This window comes from Candoia aspera, chromosome 1 (genome assembly GCF_035149785.1).
Source record: "Candoia aspera isolate rCanAsp1 chromosome 1, rCanAsp1.hap2, whole genome shotgun sequence".
NCBI classification, from domain to species: domain Eukaryota; kingdom Metazoa; phylum Chordata; class Lepidosauria; order Squamata; family Boidae; genus Candoia; species Candoia aspera.
Window position 1 is genome coordinate 93,016,608 of NC_086153.1, and position 16,741 is coordinate 93,033,348.

The 16,741-nt window shown below is 45.0% G+C and overlaps 1 protein-coding gene across 2 annotated transcripts; it reads left to right on the top strand.

The window, feature by feature from the left end:
• The first annotated feature begins 2,981 nt into the window (after positions 1–2,981).
• On the top strand, positions 2,982–16,159 carry LOC134501797 (serine/threonine-protein kinase Sgk1). 2 transcript variants are annotated; one of them, XM_063309769.1, is made up of 12 exons: positions 2,982–3,144; positions 8,754–8,829; positions 9,478–9,553; positions 9,845–9,949; positions 10,389–10,472; positions 11,145–11,276; positions 11,617–11,729; positions 11,930–12,053; positions 12,570–12,665; positions 13,123–13,278; positions 13,380–13,469; positions 14,853–16,159. In XM_063309769.1, exons 1-12 carry the CDS (start codon positions 3,111–3,113, stop codon positions 15,018–15,020), a joined length of 1,254 nt encoding a protein of 417 aa, XP_063165839.1. In that variant the 5' UTR covers positions 2,982–3,110; the 3' UTR covers positions 15,021–16,159. The 2 variants fall into 2 exon arrangements, with proteins under 2 accessions (XP_063165839.1, XP_063165829.1); XM_063309759.1 differs by lacking the exon at positions 2,982–3,144 and adding an exon at positions 8,303–8,481.
• Positions 16,160–16,741: the final 582 nt, after the last annotated feature.

Below are 16,741 nucleotides of genomic sequence, written 5' to 3' on the forward strand. Positions count from 1 at the left end.
GAAATACTTTGGCCGCATAATGAGAAGACAGGATATCCTGGAGAAGATGCTGATGCTGGGGAAAGTGGAAGGCAAAAGGAAGAGGGGCCGACCAAGGGCAAGATGGATAGATGATATTCTAGAGGTGACGGACTCATCCTTAGGGAAGCTGGGGGTGGCGACGACCAACAGGAAGCTCTGGCATGGGCTGGTGCATGAAGTCACGAAGAGTCGGAAGGGACTGAACAAATGAACAGCAACAACAAACCTATTGTCTCTCAGCATCACTCCCACCCCCCACCCCGGCCCCAACAGTTTGTAAGAAACTTCCCTAAATTTATATACAAGTATTGTACAGGATTGTACATTCAGCTTTCTTTTTGTGCCAGGCAACGTACCAGCAATATGGAGATAATAAAAATAAGTTGTTTTAAGTTGTCAAAAAGTATTCTCACTTAGCTTCAGTCTCAGCTTCATAATGTAAGCAAAATATCCCCCATCACTCTCTCCCATCTCAATACTAGTAATATTGCACACTTTAACTGTTTCACTTTAGTGGAGAATCTGCAAGGCAGTGTGTGTGCGCGTGCATGCACGCATTCTCCCCACCACCACATGTAAAGAAATTCTCAGTTTGAAAGAGGTCTTTGGGGAGGAGGAGGAAGAGGTAAGGACATTTCAGTGGTGGCAAGTAGGTGTAAGGGAAAGTTGTATGTTTATGATGATGGTTACCAATGTACTTGTTTATTCCGAAATAGAGACTAATATGTTCAACATAACTTTTTTATAGTAAAATCTATGTTAGGGCAGTATCATTATTAGAAAGCTCAGACTTACAGTGTACAAGCTTTCACATTCTTCAGAATTTCTCATCATACAAAATGATAAATAAAGCAAAGGGAAGGGGGAAAGCTGGCTACTATTTATCTCTAACGCATTTATTTCCAGTTTGAATATATGCAGTGTCTTCTCCCATTTTCCACCTTAACTCTGTAACAAGATGTAGATTCTTTTGCTTGAATATCTAATGAATATTCTGGAAAATTTGAAAGGTGTTTGGTGACCTTCGATGTAGCCTAACGTAACTATTGTCCTGATAAGAATTTTTCTTATCAATAACTCAGCTAGTTTGGATTTTTTTGTATTTTGTAGGAAGCATCAGGGAAGGAAGGAAGGAAGGAAGGAAGGAAGGAAGGAAGGAAGGAAGGAAGGAAGGAAGGAAGGAAGGAAGGAAGGAAGGAAGGAAGGAAGGAAGGAAGGAAGGAAGGAAGGAAGGAAGGAAGGAAGGATCTTAATTAGAGCTGAGCTACAGATTGGATTCCAAAAAGGTGCTTTAGAGTGAGAGGTGCAAACATAGCACCTGTCTGTAGGTCTTTAGAGAACCACACCTTTTCCCAGGATGATACAATCTCCATTCACACCCCCAGACACCACAAAGCATCTTTTGGGAATCAAGTCCACAGTGCTGCAGAGCCCTAACAGAAAATAGCCAAGGTATGGAGGAGCATGTATCTAAAGCTGGGGATGCCATACTGATGAAAGTAACAGATGCAGAAGATTTTGCTTAGTCATTAAGGATACTGAAGTCCACACAGGGAATTCTTTGTGTCTTGTTTGGGGGTGGGGGGTGGGGGGAGGTTGCTTCTGGAGATCGCCGGCCTCACCTTGGTGAGTTGGGTTGCAGAGTTCATCCTACACTTCAGAGCCTCCTTTTTCAAAGCCGGGCGTGCCAATCGCTTCCTAGAACAAATGGCAGAGTTTCAGTGGGCCTCCTTTGATCTATCAGCCGTGGGGTCTAATCAGAGTAAGCCATGATTTTCGCAGGGCGGCGGTGTCCTGGAACAGTAAGGGGCGATCCTGACAATGGGTCCCGAGGAGGTCGCAGGGCTCGTCCTTGACGGCCACGCAGGAATCCCCTCCCCCTCCGCCTTCGGAAGGTGAGCTCGAGCGCCCCCGCTGCAGGGTGAAGCCGAAGTCGGAGCGTCGCCTTCTCGGGGACTTGGCCGTCTGTCCTCTCCCTCCCCCTGCGAGGAGAGCGAGAGGAACAGAGGCGTTCGGCAGCCGCGAGCCGGGCTTCGGGCGCCGGAGGCGGGAAAGCCCTCGCTGTGTATCTCTCGCTTTCCTGTTCGGAAGTGCTTGGTGCCAGGACTGGAAAGGGGACGCCTGCTCCAGCCTCCACCCCTGGGCCGGCAGGAAAAGCCAGTCTCAACAACTTCTCTTTCCTCTGAAACGACACATGTTCGGGAGCCCAGATGTCTCCCTCCGCTGCTAAAAAGAGAAAGGGGAAGTCGCGTGGGAGGCTGGCTGGGTGGAGGGGGAGAAGCAGGGTGACACAGGCGGCCGTCGTCCTCTCGCGCAGCTTTGACGCAGAAACAGCGGCAGAGGAACGCCCGTCCCCCCTGCCTTTGGCCTGCGATCCCCAAAGGCATTAAGCCGGAGCCCTAAGGAGTCGGCTCGGCTCGGCTCGGCTCACACCTCTCCCTGCACATACTCCGGCTTAACCGATTTGGAAATCGGCCACTACAGCGAACCATGCGATTTAAACGAGCATTGCTACAAAACCCCACCCCGAAACTCTAGCCTAGCGACCCCAATCCACAAATCACATCCTCTAAAACAGTCGCATGAACGGTCCACGCAAAAGCATTTCGGAATCGCAGGCGCCTTCTCCCGCCCCTGATGCCTCTTGCATTTTCCTCCGTGCTTCTGTTCTTCTTCAGTTGTGTTTTGATTCAACGCTTGCTGGGCTCTGGTTACAAATGCATCAATTATAGGCGACCTGCATTTCTAGTTGCACGCTGGGTGTGCGTGTGGGCATGTTGTGTATATAATAAGCAAGTGATGATTTCAGTAAATTTCAGGGTTATGTTGCAACAGCGTGGCTAACGTTGAACTTTAGTTCTCCGTGTGTAAATCACCTTTAATACAAGGTTCATAAAGTGCACAGCTAGATCAGCTAGTTTTAGTTCATCGCCGCCTCCTGTCAAGCTGATTGGGAGACGGACAGGCTGTCCGGGACAGCCCAAAGAAGGAGATGTTTTGTTGGGAATTATAACAAACCAAAGAATTTAAAAGTACGGATCTGCGCTGCTGTTGTGGGATCCTGAGAAAAAGAAGAGAGAGAGAGAATCATGAGAGGGAAAGAAGAAAAGTCTTCACTAAAAGGTTGGTTAAGTATTCTTTTCCTAATAGTTTTTTGTTTGAAGATTGATAAAGGAGAGGAAAAAATCTTTTGCAACAACTTCTCTGGAGGAACAATGATTGAAACTTTGGAACCCAGATGGGCATACTTACAGTTACAAATTGTGATTACTTCTATCAAGTAAGGCAAGGCAAGGATTGGAGCTCTCTTTTTTTGGTGCAGTGGAAATAGTGGAGAAGCCCCCTTTGAAACCAACTGGAGGAGTGCATGGAGGAAGCTGTAGTGGAACTGAATGTCTTCAGAGAGTCCTAGCCAGGGGTAGATCTATGCTAAAGTTGCTTTGAACTCCACTTGTTATGTAGACTTTGGCTTCCTTTCAGGGCTTTTAAAGAGAAAGGGCTCTGTAGAAAAGGATGAAGCAGGACTGGGACCATGGATGGGTCAAGGAGTTCAGTTAAAAGCTTTGTTTGGCTTGGGAAAGTAGACAAAATCTTTGGGCTAGATATACACTCCACCCAGACTGTAATGAGTGTGGAACCGGTCATATATCAAGGCAGACTGGTTCAGCACTCTGGACACAGCTGCAAGTAGCTCTTCAGGCTTCAGACAAACCCACGTAGAGATACGGGATTGCACCTGGACACAAGGCACTTGCCTTGCAACTGTTAAGGCTTCCCCCTGCCCCCCACCCCTTGGAAGTGTCCACATACCATAAGCACAGCTTTATGGGGTGCTTCCCATTATCCCAGTTTTATGGCAGATAGTTAATTGGGACTAATGGACAATATGATCCTGGGCTTTTCTTCCATTCACAAGTTTAGGGGTGCTGCAGCACCTGTATTGTTCTAGGAGCAATTACGCTGAGCTGGCACATGACTGGGATGTATCCACTGAGGATGAAAGTGCCATTGAGGCCTGGAATACATAGCTGCAAAACCTTGAGATGAATGCTGACAAACAGACCAAGAGAGAGAAAGGAACTCAACTGGAAATGAATGGCCTAGTTGTGCACCTTACAGAACTACAGCCCCCAGCATCCGCCACTTCTGGTCTTGGTGTTGCTGCCCGGAGTTGTAGCTCAGCATTACTTGGAGGGCCCAATCTTTCCTGCCTCTGATTTAGGAGCCAACCGGCGACTCCGGCAGCGCATTTTCTTAGCCTCTGTGCCTTGATTAAACTCCTTATGTTGACTGAACAGCAAAAGCTGAGATAGAGCATGCGCGTTGGTCTTTTCGCGTTGGCAACGGGATTTATGTTTTACGAGGGGGCGCTCTGCCGCTCCTTGCTGAAGGAAACACTGCTGGAAAAGAGAAAGGGGGCTGAGTTCCTGTGGAGTGGCTTTCATTTGTGTGTTATGACAGCTGTGGAATTTTCGCTGAAATGCAAGCTGATCTTGATTTCTCTTCAGCCTCGACTTCCCCCAGTATTCGGCTATCGAGGCGTTTAGATGCCGGAGTAGCCAAATGGAGACCTTGCTGCGTTCTGCAATTTGCATTAGGCAAGTGAACTAGCGAGAAACAGCATTGGGACGGTTCAGCCCAGCCTCTGCACAGCCGGGACGTGGAGGAGATTCTCCCCACCCACCCCAGCGCGTGCTCTTCCCTTCAGCCGAGTTGTTCTGCGGCGTAACATACAGTTCAAGACATCCGTTCCGGTTCCCGGCTGCGAAAATGTTTTCGGAGCGCGCGCGCGCAGATGCTGACTCGGAAAACGGGAGGGGCAGAGTTTGTAAAGGGAAAGAAATCCAGTTATCAGCAATTTCTTCTGAATCTCATTTGGACGACGCTGGAGTCGTCGGTAGCCTAAAAAAGAAGGACGCGATAAGCCCCCCTTCGAGCCATTCAGTAGGATTCCTTCGGAGTACTTATCTAATAAATGATCCCAAGTACAGAGGCTTGCACTCACGAATAAAGATGCAAAGGGATGACATTTCTAGCTTCATCCGTTCAGCGCCCTCCTCCAAATCAGTGGCCTCCAGAGTTTTTGAAGTACACCTCCCATCATCCCCACCCATCCTGGTTATTAGGGGTGCTTGGAGACTCCCCAAAATCTTGGGGGGAGGTTACTACGGAGGCAATACCAGGGGGCAGTATTACACTCAGCAGAAGAGAAAGTTCTATTCTGTGGAGAAAGGTGCTACCTTCTCTCCATCATATTTTATGGAATCGATTATTTATTATTTTATGGAACTGATGGTCAATAAGCCATTAGAAGGTCTCTTGATCCCCCTTGAAGGAAAAAGCCTCTTGGGGGCTATGGATTCCGCCGGTGCTGTTTTCAGGGGGGAAGGATGCGGCCCCCTCCCTCACTGCGTCGACTATCCCGGTATCCTCTGTTCGGCCAAGGTCGGGCCTTGCCTGCCACCTGCACTCGGGACCACCAGCGGGTGGTATCTGGGCCTACTGCATTCATAAACAAACCTCAAGGGTTCCGCCGTATTGCAGCGGGCATATAAATAAATAAATAGTCGTTCTGGGACGCACTGTTCTTCTGGGATTACGGTGATGATGATAATACGGTAAATCAATCAACTTTTTTTCTTCTTCCTTCCACGGCTTTTGCAAATACTGTATGGAAATTTCCATTACTCCTTTCCACTCGGAAAGATAATGCGGGTTTTCCCCTCCCCCCTCCCCCTCCCCCCATTATTTTATTTATTTATCTATCGACTTATGTTGGAACGTTTTGGCCCCAAGTGTTAAGAAGGCGTTCTCGGGAACAGTGTAAGGCAGCCAAGTGAACTCCAAGGTCTCGCTTTCAAGGGGCTCTTGTTTGTTGAACTGAGAAAGCCGGGCAGGAAATCGCAGTTTCCCTGAGTCCCTCCCTGCGGTTCCTTGACTGAAAGGCCATTTCTTATCAACCTCCGGCTCTAGCCGCTGTGGTCGCTTTTGCTGCGGAACAAAGTTTGAGCCGCAGAGCGAGCCGGGTTTCTCCGCTCCCCCCATCTTCGTACCGGAGGTGAAAGATAAACGGGCATTAACAGACGTGATACGGAAGAAGGGATTATTGAGGCTCAAGGAAGAAAAAAAAAGTACAGTTACTTCAGGTGGGGATTTTGGTAAGAAACGGATGGATAGACGGTTATGCTTTCCCTTACTTGGGGGTTACTGCCTGCCTGCCTTCTGGAAGACCACGAGCTTCCTTTCCCCCGGCTTTGACTTTGATGAGTTTAAATTCGAGTGGCAAGAGACTTAATCCCCCTGCCCGCCCCCGGATGCTTCCCCTTGGTTAAGGTTCCTTTACAGCTGGTTGCTTGCGGCCTTGAGGTGGTGCCAGTTATTGTAGCCAATGGACATCACTCTGCTCTGTCTGCTGCTACTGCAACGCTTTTTTGTCATTAATAATTACCATCTGATAAGCCCGGGCTTCGCTTTGGCTCCGACAGTTATTGTTTCACTGCCGGAATTTGCTTTGAGGTGGTTTTTGAAAGAGAAAGGGGAGGGGAAGTCCAAAAAGAGTCTGGTCTAGTCTGGCCTGCTCAGAGGCTGCCAGTTTTAAATACCAGTTAATTACTGGAGTGGGGACTCTAAAGACAGTTTGGAACTACAGTCCCGTTGATTTCAGGTTGCCAAAATGCTTTTTGGATTGCTATGCTTTTGAATAGAGGTGGGAATGTTCACACAGATTGTGTTTACTGCACAGTTCACATTGGCTTTAATGAGTTGAATTCCTATGTAGGTGTGTTATACGGAGTTACTGATTTAGGAAGCCAAACTCGTAGGATAGGGGAGACGTCCAATTTCAACTGTGTAGGAGCGCGGATAGGAAGAGAGGAATTGTTTGCTCATTGGTAAAACACTTTGAATAATGCTTGCTGGCAGTTTGGGGTTCATGCTTCATATGTTCTATAACGAGGCTGACACTTAAACAGTTTACAGGTTAAGTAATGGGCAGACCAATTTCCCCAACCAGGCGCCCTCCAGGAACCGATTGGCACGGCTGGCTGGGAATTCCGACATTGCAGCCCCACCACTTGCTGAGGGCGCCAGATTGCAGAAGGCTGGCCTTGATAAAAACGTGCGCAGTAACGCTCTGTTCTCGATGATTAGTAACGGAGAATATTGTTTGGGGGCTGAGCTGAGCGGATGCCGGGCAGCAACAGCAGGAGCGAGCTGCCAGCGTCACGCTGCGAGTTTCCTCAGGGCCTCTGCTGCAAACAGCCCGGAGTGTCGCAAGGTCCATTCTTACACTCTTATCTGTAGTACAAGCTGATCCTTCAATAAGGTCCCCCTGGGGCATTCCTGAAAGTAGAAAGATGCCACCATGCTGTAAGTAGATAGGGGAAGGGACAGCCTTTCCATAAGACTGTTGTAAAAGGAAGAGGAAAAGACACGGATGCAGGTAAAAATAACCCAAAAGACACCCGTTTGGCCTAAAGCCATTTCCTCGAGTTTTTAGGCCACCAAGCAGCCGTATCAGGAATGAGGGCACACTTCCTGCCGCTAAAGGGATGGCCGGGTGCCGCCAAAACTACGCGTTAATTTCTTCGCTAGTGAACGGTTTGAAGGAAGTCTAGAAAATACCGGAGGGCCCGCATCACCCACGCCCCGCACCGGGCTGTGCCGTCCTAGAGTCGCGCTCCGTTTGGAGCGGAGCAGTCTGTCCTAGTGCCCAATTTGCAGAACTGTAACCCGCACCAGTCCCCCCCCCCCCGCCGGGAGTGGCAGGGACAGCGCAGCCAAGGTCACCCTAGTTCGGAAGAGGCGAGTGGGAAAAAGGAGAATCAATTCCTTGTTGTTTCCCCCCCACCCCGGGAGGACTAACAAAAAATACATTCTAACCTTACTAGATTCCGGCGCAACGTTGCCCTGCTATTTCCTAGCCTCTTGAAAAGCTTCTGAAGAGCCCCTCCCCCGGCCCGTTCCCTTCCCTTCCCTTCCCGCCCCGCCTGCAGGCGCTCCTTGCGCGACTCTTGGTAATGTCAAGGCGAAACAAGGAAGGGGAAGGGCGGCCAGCGCGCTGCCTGCGGCCGGGCGCCAGGATTTGCGTGTCTTCTGGCGGCTCCGGGGCGCCTGGAACGGCGAGTCAGACTCTTCCTCATTGTTCCCGCGGGCTCCTCCCATTTTTCCTCTCCTCCCTCTCCCAGCGCCGGGCCTCCGCTTATATAAACCCCTTCGGCGAGCGCCGGAGAAGGGAGTTTTCTTTGCAAGAGGGAAGAGGATAAGCTGTGAGCATCCTCTGCGCTTTTCCCTGGCTGCCTCGTTCGCTTGATCGTTGATCGATCTGTTTTTTTCACCCATCGGCTTGGATTATTGTTATTGTTGTTATTTCTGTTCGCTGTGCGATGACAGTCAAAACTGAAGCTTCTGGATCTGCGCTAACTTATTCGAAGATGAGAGGAATGGTGGCGATTTTGATCGGTGAGTAAGAGTCGAGCAACGACCACCGAGCCGCGCCACCACCTCTGCCGTTCACAAAAAGATTTCCTTTGAGATTATTCTCGGGGGCCGGATGGACTCTTAAGGAGCAGCGCCTAAATAAATACATTTACAAGGAGTACCTAATTTAAATAAGTTTAATTTAAATACGTTTAAGGAGCACCTAAATAAGTAACTTAAAAAACCCCATGAAGGAAAAGAAGATGAAAGTTGGCGATTGATCAGGACTCATTCTCTGTGTTTCTTATTTGCAGCTTTCATGAAACAGAGAAGAATGGGGCTGAATGACTTCATTCAAAAAATAGCCACCAATTCCTATGCATGCAAACAGTAAGTATGTTTTGCTTTTCTGCATGGCACTTAGAGGGAACTTACAATTTAATTATAGTGTGAGATGTCACCTACCTTCTTTCATCAGGAGAGGCGTTGAAATGCATCTGTGTTTGTATATTTACACTTCTGGTCTAAGGATAAAGACACAGAGTCAAGTTCCACTGAGTTCAGCATATCTAGGAAGTAGACTTAAGAATGTGAGTTTAGCTGTTTTAAAATTGGTAGTTGCTGAGAGCTTGACTGCAGTATGTGTTATAGTGACTGTAAACCTACGCCACTTACCTGCAAGCAAATCTCACTGAACTCAGTGGAAGTTATTTCTGAGAAGGCACAAGGCTTGTTCTGCCTTTAAAAAATGCTGTGTTTCACGGTCCAGAGAATGGCATCCTGCTCGGAGTTTTTGATCTCTCTGCCTTTTGTCTCTGACCTTTAATTACAGAAGAAACCTGAGTCTCTTTTCTCAGGTTTGTTGTGTCTCCTTTTCCATCTTAGCTTTGAAACCATAGAAGCTGTTTCAGTTGCTTTTTCTCAGCTTGCCAGCCTGACTTTTGCCCAACTAGAGTTCGTGTGCCACCTTGTGGTGAGATATTTCCATTTCCAGGCGTTGTGTAACTGGACTAATTCCATTCTGTCTAATTTGTGCAGCCCTGAAGTGCAGTCAATTCTGAAGATCTCCCAGCCCCAAGAGCCGGAGCTTATGAATGCCAATCCCTCTCCTCCAGTAAGCGGCCTTGGTTCTATGCATATTTAACTTGGAAAGAAATGTTTTAAAATAAAGACCTAGCATACTTACTTAAGAGGGAAGATTTTTAAAAAAGCTACTTCTCTGTCTCGTTTAAAGCAGGAAATTTGGCAACATCTTTAAATAAGCATTTTGTTCCTCTGAAGTCAAATGGGTGTGTTTTCTGAAGCCCCACTGCTCAAAAAGCTTAAAATTGTGTTTGTTTTTAAATTCTGTACCCTAATATTTCAGTACAAAAATAAAACACTTTTTAATTTTTCTTCATTGCAGCCTAGTCCATCTCAGCAAATCAACCTTGGCCCATCATCTAATCCTCATGCTAAACCATCAGATTTCCATTTCCTGAAAGTTATTGGGAAAGGTAGTTTTGGAAAGGTAAGCTATGTCTTAATTGTGCTTGTTGCTTTTTAAGGATAATCGTTCATTGCCTTTGATAACCAGCTAGATTCTCTATTCCCAAGGCTTATTTTAAAATGTTGTCCCATGGCCTTGGGAAAGTTGGTCTTGTATAAGTCATTTATCTTAGTATGAAGTTGAAGAAATAAATTGAATAGTGAAGTACAGTTAAATTGGTATCCTTGAAAGAAAACAACTTATCTTAAAAGACTGAGAGAATTTGATGGCTGTATTACCTAACTCTGCCTTTAAAGCAATGCCCTTCACTAGTATTCAGATACCAAACTTTAACCCTGTGAATGTACTGAACTATACAAATAGCTGTATTCTTGCAGCTAGCAAGAAGGATATTGTTTGTAGTTTTAACTTGATTTCTTGAAATCACAGTTACACTTACAGGTTATTTGGTTTCTTTCAGGTTCTTCTTGCAAGGCACAAGGCAGAAGAACAATTCTATGCAGTAAAAGTACTCCAGAAAAAAGCAATCCTGAAAAAGAAGGAGGTAAATCTTGACTTAGTTCTGTTCCAAAGAAATACCAAGCAAGAACATAATTCCACCTCAGGGCAATTCATAAATTACAATATAATGGGCAAGCTTTCAGCTTCCCAGAACTCTTCCTAGGTGAGATGGTAAACAAAAAGCAGGAAGGAGAAAAGATATCTTAAAGCAACAGAATGTGTACTTTTAAAGTCACAGCTTTGAAGTGGAATGTGGAAAATTCAGTCCAAAGATGTTTAGGTGCTGTTTTATGCCATTTTAAGTTGGTGTGAAAAGGTGAAAGGTCCCCTGTGCAAGCACCGAGTCATGTCTGACCCTTTGGGGGGATGCCGCCTTTGTGACGTTTTCTTGGTAGACTATAGCGGGGTGGTTTGCCATTGCCTTCCCCAGCTGTCACATTCCCCAGCAAGCTGGGGACTCATTTTACTGACCTCGGAAGGATGGAAGGCTGAGTTGACCTGAGCCAGCTACCCGAGAATCCAGCTTCCGCTGGGATTGAACTCGGGTCGTGGGGAGAGTTTTCGGTTGCAATACTGCCGCCTACCACTCTGCGCCACACAAGGCTTTGAGTTGGTGTAAATTCAGCATTTTTCTTGTGGTCACTTGGTTTGCTTTATGATAATTCAGTTTTATTGAATACTAACAACTGACTCTGTACCTCTTCTTCTTTCCTAGGAGAAACATATTATGTCTGAACGCAATGTCCTCCTTAAGAACGTTAAGCATCCTTTCCTGGTGGGACTTCACTTTTCCTTCCAGACAGCTGACAAACTGTATTTTGTCCTAGACTACATCAATGGTGGAGAGGTGAGCAAAAACAGAACCTGGGCCATCCTAAGAGGGTGTTTGGGTGGCTGTTTTTGAGCAGAGTTGGGTTCTTGTGGGAAAGTAGAAGTCAGTTCCACAGTAACACATTCTTAAGGATTCTTCTTGTTTGCAATGAAAGGGGATTCTAGGGTAGAAGTACTAGATTCAGAGTCTCCTGCCTGCCAACCTCTAATAGCAGGAAATACCCAGAGGATTACTAGGCCATTTCTGACAATAATCCTTCTACCTTAGTGTGCTGTGCTTAATTAAAATGCATTGTTAAAAGGTTTGGGGATCAGTAATAGATCTGTTCCCCTCCCCCCCTTCCTATCTGTTGCAGTTGTTCTATCATCTCCAGCGGGAACGTTGCTTCCTGGAGCCAAGAGCTCGTTTTTATGCTGCTGAAATAGCTAGTGCACTGGGTTACCTGCATTCTCTGAACATTGTATACCGGTAAGCAGCTACTTAGTTTGCTGTTTCTGGATTATGGACTGGATGCTGTTAGCTGGGGGGTTTAAAAAAATGGGGTTGGAGGACTATATATGAAAGTGGCTTACTTGGGGGAAAAGCTTTTAAATCAGACAAATATGAATTACAGAAGTTCAAACATCTAAGATTTGAAGCTGACTGGTCTTTCCTATTCTTTGCCACAGGGACTTGAAGCCAGAGAACATTTTGCTTGATTCTCAGGGCCACATTGTTTTGACTGACTTTGGACTCTGCAAAGAGAACATTGAACACAATGGCACAACTTCCACATTTTGTGGCACTCCTGAAGTAAGTCTGAGTTCTGCTTTGTCCCATGAGAGTGGTGTATGTGTTCAAGTGCGTCACCACAGCAGGAGTTTCCCTGGTGGGACTATAGGACATCATGTGCCAGCTTTGTGAAAGTGGATGGTCTTGTTTGATGAGTGCTACTAGAGAGTGGGGAAAAAAATCAGTATCTTGCAAAGTATAATCTAGGTGTACAATAAAAAAGCTCCAGTTCTACTGGAGCTCTGTAGAAATTGTTCAAGGTGTAGAAACTGGTTTGACTGTCCAGGTTGTCCTGGCCCTTAGTTCACATTTGCGAGCTCCAGGCATTTCACTGTTTCCCATGGTGGCCCTCTAAATCCAATCCATCATAGTTGACAAGACAGTGGTCAAGGGAATTAGAGTCATCTGTAGGGCCGCAGGTTCCCCACGCCTGCTTTCAGCGGAACATCTAAAGAGGGTGGGTCTGTCTTAGAATTGCTGTTAGCCTTCAGGTTCTTTCTAATCAGATGTTCTCATTCCTCTATTTGTCTCAAATAGTACCTTGCCCCTGAAGTCCTTCACAAGCAACCTTATGACCGGACTGTGGACTGGTGGTGCCTCGGAGCAGTTTTGTATGAGATGCTTTATGGGCTGGTAAGCAAGAACAGAGAATGACTTATGTAGTCTGCTTGCTGGGAGTGTTTGCCACTCCAGTAGTTACAGGCAACAAGATTGGTCCTACTGAAATTCAGCTGGAGTTTATGGAGTGATGTCAGGGATGCCTGTATTTGCTGGTGAGGTTCTTACCTCCAGCAGCCCACTTCTGATGGGTTTGAGATATTTCATTCATGGAAAAAGAAATTAAATGGGTACCACATTAAAATAAGTCTTGCATCAAAACTCAGAGACAGTGTGGTGGAGTAGTTAAAATATTTGAGCAGGATTACAGTCTAGCCTACATCACAGGGTGGTTGTGAACAAAACTGGAGAAAGGAGTAGCATGCGTGATACCTGGAGCTCCCAGAGGAAAGACAAGATGCAAAAAGTCAATAAATAATGCAGTAAGGTAAGATAATACTCTAGATAGTGAGTATTTCTTCTCTTCTTACAGCCCCCTTTCTACAGCAGAAACACAGCAGAGATGTATGACAACATCTTGAACAAACCTCTACAGCTGAAGCCAAATATCACCAACTCTGCTAGACACCTTTTGGAAGGACTTTTGCAAAAGGACAGAACTAAGAGGCTAGGCGCAAAGGAAGACTTCGTAAGTATAATTTTGAAGATAGGTGAAAGGCATTTAAGAATTTGGTTCCAGTTCTTCAGTTCTTTGCATTTCAGCTACTGTAATTTCCATTCCTTCAACAGATGGAGATTAAGAATCACATCTTCTTCTCCCCAATTAACTGGGATGATCTCATAAATAAGAAGATTACACCACCTTTTAACCCAAATGTGGTAAGAGCTCTTCTAATTGCATGATGATCAGGGAAGATTTATTATATTGGGGGTGCTGGAAGTGCATGAATCAAAAGTGAGTGTCAGAGTTCACTCTAGGATTCAACAGGAAGTCTCAGTTCTCCAGACACTTAACACCCCACCACCAAAAAAAGGACTAGGTTTGACTTGACAGAAGACTTACGCATGCCTCTGCTAGATTAGAAGCTTTATAGCCTACAAAAATAAGAGCTTTAATACAACTATTGGTTTTCCCACTGCAAGGCAAAAAACTTCTGAGCCTTTTTACACACACACAGAGAAGAGTATTTTCATCCACCCCTCTGAGTTAACAAATGCTTCCTTTCGTTGGGATCCTGGAGGAATTAAACTGGGCTAGGAGTTTCAAATCTTCAGTTCAGTTTATACGTTGGAGGAAACAAGGAAGTTAAGCCTTTCCCCAAATGCGACTATTATAGCTAGCTCTAGTCTAGGTTTGCTTTTTAAACTCATGAACATAGTAGTGGATTTAAAGGTGTTTCACTTGTCAAATGATTTTTAGAGGCCTGCTGGGCACTGCTATAAGTCTCATTATCATATGCATGATGACTTGAAAGCAAATCTCACTGGATTCAGTGGGCTTATTCCCTAGTAAATTAGTTTGGAATTATAGTCCTGCTGTTGAAAGTAAATGTGCTTTGATATTGAGCTAACAAGTTGTCTAGTACAAGATAAGTGCGTCAGGTTGGATCTAGATAGGCTATTGGGAAAGGTTTATTTTGTTCATGGAAGGTACTGACACCCAATGAAGGTTTTTCACTGTGGTAAGGCAGTCTTCTTCCCTTATCACCTGCAAGTTTCTGCAAAGGGTTTATTAGACCTCCATAGGACCTTTTCAGGAGGCTGGAGGGAAATGGGAAGTCACCCTGTTCTGGCATCTCCAGCAACATTTCTCTCAAATGCTACTATGGATCCAAGATTTTGACTGCCCAGGCTACTGAATGAGCATGGCCTTTAGATGTTAGTTATGAGAGTCTGTGGGACTAATTCATATTGGCATATTACCTCTGTGCAGAGTGCCTAAAATGGGCTTCCCCAGCTTGGCACCCTTCAGATAACCTGGAACTACAGCTTCCAGACTTCTTTGGCTCCATTAGCTGGGAATTCTGGTGGCTGCAGTTTCAATACCTTTGGATGACTCTAGATTGAAGAAAGCTGGCTTGGACCTTATTTAAACTCAGGAGTGAAGAACAGTGAAAAGAAACCTGAGAACTGGTTTCTTATTACCCTTAGGAAGAAGTGGCATCATTAGATCCTTGAGGGTTCTCCTTGAACTGGAAGACAATGTAGTATTAGATGTCCTTGCAGCCTGCCATTAACAACGAAATACCTGTTTTCTTGCAGAGTGGCCCCAATGATCTGCGACACTTTGACCCTGAGTTTACAGAGGAACCTGTCCCAAACTCCATTGGCCAGTCTTCAGACAGCATCCTCATCACTGCCAGTGTCAAAGAAGCTGCCGAAGCATTTCTGGGCTTCTCCTATGCTCCCCCCATGGATTCTTTCCTTTGAATTTTGTGATTTCTTTCCTTTTTTTTAAAAAAAAAATTGTTCTTCTTTTGGCATTCTGATCAAGCTGCCAGTTGTCCAGTCATCTTGAAAGATAAAATTTTGCACATCTTCCCACTGTGGCAGCTTTGCAGCCTTAATTTCAACTGTATTGTTTGCTGAAAGTTTTTTGGGGGGGTGTTCTTGTCCAATTGGAACAGCACATTTAACTCCTTTTAAGTGAACTCATGACATTTCACTACTGGTTCTTCCCGCTCACCCAAGTGGTGCTACATCACGGTCGCAAGTACTAAAAGGAGAAGGGGAAAAAAGCAGCTGCTGCCGTAGATTGCTGTAGAGTATAAGCCTCAGAACAAATTCTTTGGGTCCTTGTTTGGAGAGCACATCCCCAACTTGGAGATCTTTCTGGATGTGAGGAAAACTTTATGAAGACGTGCCTTTTTTCCCTCCTGACAATGAGATCTTTGTGAACTCCAAAGTTTTTCCTATCACAGAGTGCTTTTGGATTCATGTGTGAGTGAGTGTGTAATGTGGACAATGGCAGGAGTGTGATTTGTATATTCCCACAGACAGACTTAGCTCAGAAGTGTCAGTGTGACACTTGGAGGACAGTGTGGGGCATTGTTTGTTTCTTCCATATTTGGAAGACAATAAGTTAATAAATGTAGATAGTGATTTTTAAAAAAATATATATGTAAAAACATATCGTTCAAGCTATCCAGATGGGCTTCAACTACTTGTATCCCAAATGCTTGAAGAAAGCATTGCTGCTATGGAAATATATATATACACATACATATGTATATAAATATTTCTATTTTTAGAAAGGATTTCTATGGACCAAAATGCCCCAACTGTTGTCTGCTAACCTGTTGGTTTCGTTCATTTTTTTGTTCATAATCTATAAACTTGGGCATTATTTATGGGTATTGTTGTTTGCTTGCATTCTTTGTTGTATGTATTTGTAAAAAGATCTGTACAGTTGATTGCAATGCTAAATGAATATTTAAAAGGAAAAAAAAAACTTTAAAGGCTCATAATGTATACTCACATTGTAATGTACCTAACATGGTTATACTATGTACCATTTTTGTGACCAAACCATTGGTTTGCAGTAAAATCTTGGACAATATTTCTATAAACGGTTTCAGTGACTTCTTTATAAATTCAGAATATTGCTTATACTTCATCTTCATTCAAAATGCATTTTAGGATCAAAAACATGCACTAATGATTCAGAGTATTCTTTTCAGTATTGTACAATACTAAAGATACACAGCAGCAATTTTTGGGTAACATGGTAGTAAAAACTGCACATTTTAAAAATGTTCTCGATTTACAATTTTCAGTGGCGTAACAAGATCTACCACTGGAACATCACAAAACTATAGTAGGGGGTAGTATTATGTGGCTGCCTGTAGGGCATGTTGGAACAAGCATAGATTTGGAAGGTATCTATGCCATCACTTCTCACCTCCTGCCAGGCATAATGGTGTGTTAGCTTCCAAGTGATGTCCTATCTCAATGCAATACAAAACAGAAAAGTTGAAGAGGTCACTGATGTGGTCAGTGACCTCCCCTCATCAAGTTTATTTCATTATATAAAATCCTCCGTAGTGTCCTGGTTGTGAATGCTCCTTGTTAAGTGAAAGAAATGCAATACTGTACAGGTAACATTTGTAGCATTCATGACTATATATTCAGCAATGGCAAGGATACCTATG